At 53.9% G+C, this 11060-nt stretch overlaps 1 protein-coding gene across 1 annotated transcript; it reads right to left on the bottom strand.

The window, feature by feature from the left end:
• Nucleotides 1-11: 11 nt before the first annotated feature.
• On the bottom strand, nt 12-8840 carry PPM1M (protein phosphatase, Mg2+/Mn2+ dependent 1M). Its single transcript, XM_082768303.1, has 10 exons — nt 8553-8840; nt 7221-7344; nt 5980-6234; nt 5504-5616; nt 4824-4908; nt 4371-4489; nt 3848-3911; nt 2849-2956; nt 2173-2321; nt 12-1911 (listed from the first exon to the last, which is right to left on the bottom strand). The coding sequence occupies exons 1-10, from the start codon at nt 8795-8797 to the stop codon at nt 1764-1766; spliced, it is 1410 nt and encodes a 469-aa protein (XP_082624429.1). The 5' UTR covers nt 8798-8840; the 3' UTR covers nt 12-1763.
• Between the last annotated feature and the right edge of the window lie 2220 nt (nt 8841-11060).

Below are 11060 nucleotides of genomic sequence, written 5' to 3'. Positions count from 1 at the left end.
AAGTTGTGCAGTGCAAGCTGAGGCTCTAAAGCTATTCCTATATAACCTTAAGAGGATTTTCTTGCTGAGAAATGTATTGGGATAGGGAAGTGGTCTTGTTGAGGTAATGCTCTAGGTAGAGGAGTGTTCACAGGAGACTGATCTGAATATGAGCAGGGCCCTTTCTCAGTAGGAAGGTGGGGAAATAGCTTTCCGAGTTGCTGTAACAGGAGACTTGGATCATACAGGGGATGGCAGCATTACATAAGTAAAATCCCATGTGTTATTTTCAGGTTAAACTCAAGAGGATGGGAGAAAGTGAAGCTGGAGAGTTGTTTTTTTTTTGTTTGTTTGTTTTGTTGTTTTTTTTTTAATTCTGCTTGCTTAAACCATGAGCAGATACCTTAGAAGGCTGCATCCTTCCTGAGTCCAGGCCTTGTACTGCAAGAAGTAAGGTGACACCAAGCCTTTTGGGGTGGTACTGCTTGGGGAATACTTCTAGCAACAAATAGGTTAGGGGCAAAAGACAACTCTGAAGCAAAAGCTCCTCTGTGGTTTTCTAAGGCCATTTTTCTTTCATGTCAGGTCGGTGTAAAATTGAACAGGAACAAAGCTAAAAGAAGATAGGAAAATTTTATTTTAGGTCTTTTATTAGGTCTTTCATCCTTATGGAACTCAAGCAGTTAACAAAGGTGTGAGTTTGTCCACTTCACTGGTGAGCACTGCAACTTGTGCAAGGAATAATGAAAACACAGTGAGGACCTGGGGAGATGGGAAGCTTGTCTAGACCTGAATTCACCTGGCTACTGAACAGGTTAAGAGCAGATCATAAAAGTTTAAGGCACACCTCATTTGGGCTTGTCTTCTGTTGTGATGACCATAGCACTTGTGGTTCAGCACTCCAGACAAATTTGACCAGTTCTATCTTGCTTGGAGCTCTTCTAAAGAATCAACTGCTGTATTTAAACAGTTCTCATCAGCGCTACTGGTACGAAACCAGCCTCACTGTCAGTGGCAGAAATGACCTCTAAAGTGTTAGTGAGTGTTCTGGACTAACAGTTCTTAAAGATCTGTACACTGGGTACATAGCACATTGCACAAAAGCTCTTAAGTAAGGCATCTACCCTTGCAGGGGAAGCTCCTGTGCACTGATGCGTAGATCCATCAGGTAACATTTTCTATTTCGAGGTGAAACTGCCTATAAATGGGAACGTTCTCAACTGGTAGAGGTCTGGGCTGCTGCTGTATGTAATGCTGTCCTAGCAACAGCTTCTGGTTGTTTTTTTTTTTTTTAGTTGATCTTGTGTTGCAGCAAATGGACATGAAGGACACTTGTAGCTTATACATCCAGTTTTACAAAACTCAGTTCAAGTCTGACTAAAATCCAGCACTCAAGACTGGTTGGATCTTACTTGATCCTCATTCTTTAATATTAAGGAGGAGGATAGGCCTCTAGAACCACTAGAAATGTGGATTTGAGGCTCATTGTCCTGCAAAGACCTTAAATATTGCTCTTTGGCTTGTGTGGCCACTTTGGCAATCTGTCATTGGCACAACAACAACAAAAAAAGAGTACGAGGAATGACTTGTTGCCAGCTGTTCTTGTGCATGTTTATAAGAAGTTCATGTTCTTGTTGATCCTCTGCGCAAAGGCTGGCTGTGCATTTTCAGGTTCTGTGTCAGGTGGTTTTACTGGAAGAGTGCACACACAGCAGCAATCCCTCAGTCTTGCACTGATGCTGCAAGTGCTGCAGCAGGGGGGCACCAAGATGCTGCACATCGTGCTAGCAGTCCTCATCCCTGTTGTGTAGTGGGACAACAAATACAGAGATGTCATCGTAGGATGCCTCATGGCTATCATCCAGCATCCACTGGTGGCCTATCTTCTTTCCTCTTGCCCTGCGTACCAAGCGCTTGGCCAGTTCTGAAAATCTGCGTGTAGAAAGAGAAGTGAGTTCTGGTCTAACACAACACTACCTGTCAAGAACAACATTGAGATGGGGCTTTGTGTTGCTAGATTTCATAAGACACCGGCTGCTTCTTTAGGATGGGGAAAGACCGGTGTCCAGTCCTTCCAGAATCACAGAAAGGAGTGCTTGGTCCTGCTGGAGCTGACCTAGAAGCCAAGTGATCTCAGCCTGCTGCTCCAGACAGGTTCTTTGGAAAGGGAAACGATGGCAAGACTGTTGTTACCTGTGGGGATCTGTCCTGTTTTCTGCAAGGAAGCTCCTGGCCATGTGGGCCACCTCTTTGTTGCACAAAATGTCCCAAAGGCCATCAGTTGCCATGATGAGGACGTCGTTTTCCTTAATGTCATGCAGACCAAAGTCAAATATGTTCACCTGGAAAGCACAGGAGTAAATCAGAGGGCTTTACATCTGGAGTGTAAAAACTCCACGTATTTACCAAGGGTTGTCATGTTTCCCGTATTGCACCTGGCTTTGGGAAGCATCAAACAGCTCAGTGATTCTTTGGCTTCCCTGTGTGAGGGTAATCACAGGCTGCAAAACTTCTCCAAGTAGGTGAGTGTGTACCTGCTCTAAAACCTCCTCTAGCAGGTGAGTGTATTCCATTCTGGTCAGGATGCTGACAGTAACTTCATTTGCTGCAACGTACAGGAGGGGTAAGGCAGATGACTTCCCCTGAGAGAGGACTTACAGTGGGATCAGGGTGCTTCCAATGTTTTATGTCCCCTTTGCTGCTGTGATTCTAGATTATTCTGCCTTGGGGATTCTCTGGGCAGTGTGCAGAGAGAAGGAAGATGGAAAAAGGACGTGGCTGAGACCTGCACGGTCTCCAAAATGTGGGTGCTAGAGAGGAGCAGCATAATTCCACCACCATCCTGCAACTCCCACGTGCCGTAACTAACCTTAGGAATGCAGGAGAGAAAAGGTTTCACTTCAATATTGGTGTCGATGACTTTGAGTTGATGATCCCCTAAACCTCGAGAGACAGCCAGGGTCCCCAGCAAGCGAGCCTGACCCCAAAGAAAACAAATGTAAGAACATGGCACCTTTAAAGGCAGATGCACGGCTTGTCCTGAATGATTTATGCATTGCCTTTAAAACCTTTACCCAAATATCACCCAGAGCTGCCCCAGGAATCCTCAGAGATGGAGAAATGATTGGAAGTGATGGCCTAATGTGAGCATGGAGATAGACAGCGAGCTCATGGATGGCCACACGTGGTTGTAGCTCATGGTGATGGCACATGGTGTGCTCCGGAGTCAGTAGTGTGTACTACAGGCCTCGGGAAGCCCATGGTGGTATCCGTTTTTGATTTGAGATGGCAAGGAAGAGCATTAGGCTGGCTTGAAATAAATGGTCCTTTTTTTTGCAAAGGAGGTTCTGCACTGAATCTCTGCAAAGGGCCAGCATGTGGGTTGCACCACTGGTGATGGCAGGGTGAGCACTGGATGTGTGCAGTCACTGCTTCTCCCAGCCTCCTTCCCTCTCCAGCCTCCTTTCCTCAGCTGCTCCGCTGGGAAAGGCACTGGTTACGGCTGGAGGCTGACATCTGACTTGGGATCTTTTGACTGCAACAGGAAATTACAGCTGGAATGGTTTCTTGTGTGCAAATGGAGAGGAGGAAAGGCCACGCCAGATCAGGGCTGCCATCCGCTCCACTAGAAGGTGTTTTGGAGGAGGATGAAACCTCTTGGCTCTGGAGGATCTGCTATACGCCTCCTCCTGCTCTGCACTTGCTCACAGGCAGTTTGTTGCAATGGAAGCTGCTGTGTCAGCACTGTGCAGAGCTGTGTCTGTGCCATGCTGGGGAGCCTCAGAGCATGAGTGTGAGTGATTGGGATGCTCTGGGAACACCCAGCAGACTCGTCTCTGCCCTCCCAGCATGTAAAGCATTGAACTACCTGCTTCCCATGACCATGGACAAGAGGATACTTGAGGTCAGCTTTCTCCACCAGCTTGTATCCCCTAGAACAGAGGATTCAGTGTTGATTTAATTTGTCCATTTGACGGTACAACTCAGTCTGAGCATTACAACTGTGGTTCAACCCTTGGGGTGTCCCCCTGCACAGGGAGCTGCCTGAAGAAGGGATAAGGTGACTTCTTGAAGCAGGTGCAGTAAAGAATGACCCTTTGCTGAATGCCCAACTGTTTCTCCCTCTCCCCTTCCTTTCCTTGTACCTGCACCAAGGTGGGGCTCATTGCCTGAGGCTGTAAGAGCCCAGGAGCTCACAGAAGTTCCTTAACCTCCCTCCACTGGTCAGAGTCTTTCAGGCAGGGCAGAGCTGCTGCTGGGAGGCTGCACATAGTTTTACACCCATTGCTCTCACGTTCCCTGCTGCTGCATTCGGACAGTCCCTTTCCTCTTCACCTTCCCGTTGCTGCTAGCAGGTAAAGCTGCCCTGTCCCCACACAGAAAGGACTCACCAGCCCTCCATGAAGTAGTCCCGGTACAGGACTTTCTGACCCACGTCATCTCCCTTCAGCCTCCGTGGAAACTCAAAGCGCGTGAACTCTCCGTCCAGGAGTTTGGGGAAGAGAAAAGCCTGGAGGAGGGAAGAAAGGCACGAGGATAGGCGGGCTTTGCTGCAGCAGAGCAGCAGAGATGAGCACCAAGCCCGTGCTCTGCTCCTGGCTTGGAACTGGCACTCCTGGCTGCAGAATGGGAACAAAACCAGGAAAACAAAGGGACAAGCTAGATGTAAGCCTTCCCAATACTAAATGCTGTTAGTTGAATCTTGTTCACAGCCCTCCATGGCAGGTGTCAAATGACATTCTGGCCCCACAGTGCTTACAGTCCTTAAGGAAGCAAGTGATGCTCTCATCACAAGCTCTCCTGGACCAAACCTGGTTGTCTGATGTGTGAAAGGAGTCACTCACCAAGTGCTGGAGTCGCTGCCTCTCTGTCTCGGGTGTGAACTCGCAGCTCATGGGCACGATGGTGTCCTTCAGAACAAGAATGGCCCTACAAGAGGAAGAGGCGAAGAGCTGGTATCTCCCCTGTCATCGCTGCAGCCCCATCTCTGTTGACCTCCCCTTACTGAGACTAGCACCAGTGTCAGCCAGCTGTGGGAGCAGCACAACTCACAGCAGAGCAATCCCAGAGAACAGCTACGCACCCAGGAATATTTAAAAACGCTGGTGTATTTTAAGTGACTCAATTGCAACTCTTCTGTCACAGCAGAGAATTGAGACTGCCTGGTTCAACAATGGCACACCTTGGAGGAATGGTAGCCAAAGACAGATGAGGAAGCTCATTAAGACGCTTTGAAATCATCTCCCACTTCTGAACTCCTGCCTGGATGAGCTTACTGCTGCACTAAGGCCTCAGCACTGCCCCATGGCCAGGCAGCATCACTCCTTTGAAATCTGAAAGCCCATCTAGAATGAGAGCATCCATCTGTCCATCTACCCAACAGCTCCTGTGGCAGGCAGGCAGCCATGCTGCAGCACAGAGGGGCTGCACGTTCACCTTTTGTAGGATTATGTAAGGTGCTGGAAACCCTGCTCATCTCCCAGCTCTTGGTCCCAAGCAACTTTTCCCTTTTCTTGTTGCTCACCTGCTGTCCCCAGCGTTAGCCACATACAGTTTTCCCTGGAAATAAAGAGCAGCCAGAGCAGTGCAGCCTCCTGCCTGGCCAGTGGCTTCCATCTCTTGGCCAATGACTTCATCCTGTTGATTTAAACAAGTTCAGAAGGACGTGAACCGGGGTATTGTTTTCTGCAGCTGCCTTGTGCCTCCTAGCAGAAATCTAGAGCAAAAACTGATGGAAAATGGTCAGCAGAAAATCAGCAAGGCCAAAGACAGCATTGCTTCAGTGCAGCCAAGCTGTCGCTGCTGGACTAGATGCTAAGAACAGGCTGCAGAACTGATTTGGGCACCCTCAGCCAAGCCTTGTCCACGTGGCAAGCTAAAGCACCCGGGTGACCAGTGCCTGGGCACTTCCTAAGGAGAGAGCTGAGAACGAGGGAGCCACAGGGGGCAGGGAGGAGGGACAGACTTGTCTACCTTTGTCAGCAGGAAGGGAGAACTCACACATTCCTGGAAGGCGTTCTCCAAGGCTCCCACCACCATGTCTTCCACGCGAATGTGCTTCTCCTCCACGAACTGGGGGTCACTGTCGCAAACACAGCGGCCGCTCACGTGCATGGGGGGACGGGCCTCGGTGATGGCCCCCGCAACCTCCTCCAGCTTCTGCTTGATGCAGTAATGCAAATAGTTGGAGGCGATGACGGCAGCTGATGGGCCACCATGGCCATCGAAGAGTGCCCAGTAGTAACCAGTCAAAAACTGCAACGAAAAGAGTGAAGATGGGGGGAAGAGAGATGGAAAGAGGCCATATGGACAGTGGGCGCGCAGTCAGGATGTGCTGAATGTGTTCTGCCTGGCTCTTCCATCCCAACCACCCTTCCCTACTACTGGTGAATCCCCTGCATGGCTCAAACTCATACAGTGACCACGCTGACGGACGTGCTGCTCCGTCAGACCTGCCAGCTCAGCTCTGAGCTTCCAGTGGCATCGCTGCACACCCTCACATGCTATTCCTCCTTCGCATTTGGAGAATTTCTATTTACAGGAGAAAAGGCAGCACTGTTCCCAGTCTTTATAAGGTGAGAGCATCTGTTGTGCCCAAGTGATGATGACTAACATGCAGCCTTTGGAAGCAGAGCAAGTACAAGTAAAGGAAAGCTTAGGGAATATAGTAAAGAGCTAGGACAACCACAAACACTGCAAGACAGGTCAAGGAAATAGAAATGGTATACATGGGCAGAGTTGTGCCTTTGCTAGCCAGTCACAGCTCCCCTAAACACATCCAAGAACGGGTTTCAGCCTGAGGGTGTGCAGGACTGATGGGGCAACTCCACTGTCCTTCCAGTACCTAAAGGGGGCCTACGGGAAAGCTGGGAAGGGGCTCTTTATCAGGAAATATAGTGAGAGGACACGGAGTAACATCTTTCAGCTACAAGAGGGTAGGTTTAGATTAGACACCAAGAAGAAATTCTTTCCCATGAGGGTGGTGAGGCACTGGCACAGGCTGCCCGGAGAAGCTGTGGATGCCCCATCCCTGGAAGCTCTCAAGGCTAGGCTGGATGGGGCCTTGGGCAGCCTGGGCTGGTGCGAGGTGTTGTGCCTGTGGCAGGGCGTTGGATTTGGCTGATCCTTAAAGGTCTGTTCCAACCCAAACCATTCTACCATTCTGTATTTTCTATACCTGGGCCTCTGGATTCAAAGCAGGGCTGGCAGCAGGGTCAGCACAGCCTGACCATGGGCCGTACCTGTGTGGAGCACAGGATCAGCCACTCCTTGTCCTCTTCCAGGCCCAGCTCCCTCCTGCGGATGGAGATCTGGCAGCATGTCGCCTGGTCCTCATTGAACTCCGACTTCTCAGCATTGATAACCCTGTAGGTTCAAACACTCCAGATTAGGCAGGAAGCACTGCACGTCCAACAGGTGCACGTGGGAATGATCCCCTGCTCCTTCCTTCCAGCTCCAAGCTCGCTGCTCCCTTTTCAAACTCAAGGATCTCTTTGCTGGTAACAACATAAACATCACATCCTTTACAATGGTGAGAAAACCCTCGCCAGGGACACTATGAAGTGGGGCAGAAGTGGTTTGGAAGCACTCCTGCCTCTCTCAGCCCTTGTTGGCAGCCAAGGCAGCTGGGCTGTGCTGGTGACACAGAGCTGCACGCCTGCTGGCAGTGTCCCAGCCTTGCTAATGTGGGTAATGGTGAACATCTTGTCTCCTCGCACAGCTCATCGCTCAGCACGTCGTGCCACCACGTCATACCGTGGGCCTACCACAACGTGTTTCCCTGCCCATAAATGAGACAAAAACAAGAGATTTCTGATATTCTGCTTTTCCCTTTGCTTTTATGGCACTGTGCGAGGAGCCAGGGGGCAGCTCTTGGGTGCTGCTTGTCCCAGGAAGCTGCACCCTGCCACCTGCTCCAGGCAGTGCCAGCAGCCTGGCTCTCAGGCACACTGCAGTGACTCATACTCGATGCTTAGAAATCCCTTCCCCTTACGAGGGAGGGTTTTTTTTCTGCCCAACACAGCAGCCCTGCGGCTCCAGGGGCGCAGAACAGCAGAGAGGCAGCGTCCCAGCAGGAAAATCACAGGGCTGGGTTAGGTGACAAGCTGCCCGAGCTGATCTTCTGCTGCCCCAGCCACTGAGTGCCAGGTACGAGCACTGTGGCGGGTGTCCAGCCACAGACGAGTACAAGGAGCAGGGCCAAGGCACTGCCTGCATCCCTCTGCGCCCAGACAATGGGCTGGGTGTGGGTGCACACACACCGGGACCAACCCGCCCTGACCTCTGCCCCTCTCCTTCCTGAGGCAGCAGCTGCCTCGATCCTGCTTTCGGATCCCCAAAACCTTTTGGGGCCGCCCAGTCCGAGGCTTCCCCTCACCGCAGCACGACCGGGGGGCTCCTGGCAGCGCCCAGGCTGCCCCCACAGCCCCCCCACGACCCCACAGCCCCCCCACGACCCCACATCCCGCAGAGCCCCGCGGGGCCCCCCGCACACCCGGGAGCCCCCTGGAAACCCCTAAAATCCCCCCAAAACCCCTCCCGGGACCCCATTCCCCGTCAGCAGCCGCACTCACTCAGCGTAGCCCGAGCCCCAGAGCAGGGGTCGCTCGGGCCCGGTGCCCCTCACGGCCCGCCGGCCCCGCGGGCTCTCCTCGCCTCCGCCTCCGCCACGCAGGAATTTGGGCCGGCGGTAGCACGGAGCGGGGGACGGGGACGGGGACGGGGACGGGGACAGGGAGCGCGGCCCCGGCTCCTGGCTGCCCCCCGGCCGCTCCCCGGGGCCGCCCCGCCTCACCCACCGCAGCCATTCGGCCGACATGGGGGCCCCCGGCCCGCCGAGGCCTGGCCCGGCTTCAGCAGCGCCTCCCTGCTTGTTCCCGGCCCGCCCCAATGCCCGCCCCCATAGCCCGGCCTCACGCTGAGGCGAGCAAAGAAAGGCGAGGGAGAGGCAGCCCCAGCAGCCGCCCTGCTGCCTGTGCTCGGTGTCCCACTGCACATCTCAGGGCTGAGCGGGGCTCAGGTTCCCAGCTCCGCCGTGCTGGATCGCTTACACGGCCCCCCGGGCTCATGCTACTTGCTCCCCAGGTCCAGTTTCAGCACCGCAACCGATCAGAGAGGCTGTCAGAATAGTGTCTGAAAGCGGGCTGGGGCCACGCAGCACAGTCACAGAGCCCCCATGGGTTCTGTAGAGCTGACCAAAAAACAACCGAAACAGAACTGAAAGCCCACAGACATGTTAAAGGTTACTAGAAAGGACACACAAAGGCACTGGAGGTGTGAACAAGCAGCCCCAGAGCCCTCCTAAAACATAGTCCAGGGTGGGTAAGGCCAGAGAGGGAACGGCAAAAGTGGCCTAGAGAGCAGTCTTGTTCCTGTTTGGCCCGAAAACCCATCCCTGGTCTCTTCCTTCTCCAGCCCTGTGCTGCTGCAGGAAGTGAAAGCCTCTGCTGGCAAACCCAGAAGCTGTCTGCAGGGTCCAAACTGAGTCACCAGCAAAAAAAAGAAAAAAAAAAAAGCAATCTGTGTTTGAGTCAGACCTCTCCCAGGTGGGTGGCGCTGGGCACTTGCTGGTAACTTTCCCTCTGCGCCGAGGTTCTGTGTACAGGCCCAAATGAAAGCTGGGGAAGTGGCAGCGCCCCTTTACCCTTTGTTTTTCATACCACCGTGTGCCGATGTCCTCGGGTCCCGTGGGGCCATGAGCAGCCCCAACACAGGCTGGTGGCTCTGCCTCAAAGCCCCTCTCCTCTCCGGAGTGAGCTCGAGGGAAGCGCAGCCTGGCCCACGCCTGGGGGTTGCTCTGGCAAATACAGTCACCAGCATGAGCTTGCCAAGCTGTGGCAGCAGCGCTTCGATCACGGATGTCACAGGCACGTGTAGGAGAAGGAAGCTGCTGGAAGCTGCAGCTGAGTCAGTGCTGTTGGTGAAACCCACGCAGCCCGGCTGCGTGCTCCCTGGGCAGCTCTCGGCGAGCACAACACAAGCAGCCGATCCTGCGTGCTCTGCGGGCAGGGAGGAGTTGGTGCCTGCAAGCACATCAAGAAGCCACCGTGGGCAAACCCCGTTTCTATTTCTGGCCTCGCTACAGGACCCGTGGTGGCAAACACCACCTGCGCGGCGTGGCACATGAGCAGCAATGGGGATGGCTTTGCAGGTTCTGCCACCGCCGGCTCGGGGCTCCTGCCGAGGGAGGCTGTGGCATTTCACAGAATCGCAGAATCACTTCAGTTGGCATTTCACAGAATCATTTCGGTTGGAAAGGCCTCTTAAGATCATCTGGTCCAACATTTCGCTTAGCGCTGCCGAGCCCACCATTAAACCATGTCACTGAGCTCCGCACCTGTGTGCTGCATTTCAGACGCTGGGCATGCTGGCGTGTACTGAGCTGGGGCTCAGCAGGGGGGCTGCTGGGTTTGGGGGGGGCTACTGTTTTTGGGGGGTAGCTGCTGGCATGGGGAGAGAGCTGCTGGGTTTGGGGAGAGCTGGTGGTTTTGGAGGGGAGCTGCTGGTTTGGGGGGGCTACTGGTTTTGGGGGGAGCTGCTGGCTTGGGGAGGGAGCTGCTGGGTTTGGGGGGTAGCTGATGGGTTTGGGGTGGAGCTGCTGGTTTTGGAGGGGAGCTGCTGGTTGGGGGGAGCTACTGGGACTGGGGGGGGCTGCTGGTTTTGGAGGAGAGCTGCTGATTTTGGGGGGAGATGCTGGTTTGGGGAGGAAGCTGCTGGTTTGAGGGGGGGAGCCGTTGGTTTTTGGGGGGGTGAGCGGCTGGTTTGGGAGGGACTATTGGGTTTGGGGGGGAGCTGCTGGCTTGGGGAGGGAGCTGCTGGGTTTGGAGGGGAGCTGCTGATTTGGAAGAGAGCTGCTGTTTTGGAGGGGAGCTGCTGATTTGGGGGGGCGAGATGCTCTTTTGGGGGGGCTGCTGGTTTTGGGTGGGAGCTGCTGGGTTTGGGGGGGGCTGCTGGTTTTGGGGAGCAGCTGCTGGTTTTGCGGAGGAACCTGCTGGGTTGGGAGGCTCTCTCTTCCCACACCGACCCCCCTGCCGCCCCCAACCCCTCGCGGGGGCACCGCCCGGGTCCGTCCCCTCCCGTTG

The sequence above is a fragment of the Aythya marila genome, assembly GCF_965140915.1.
Source record: "Aythya marila genome assembly, chromosome: 10".
In the NCBI taxonomy this organism is placed as follows: domain Eukaryota; kingdom Metazoa; phylum Chordata; class Aves; order Anseriformes; family Anatidae; genus Aythya; species Aythya marila.
Note: the sequence above shows the minus strand (reverse complement) of the source record. Positions and strands in the feature narration are given on the sequence as shown.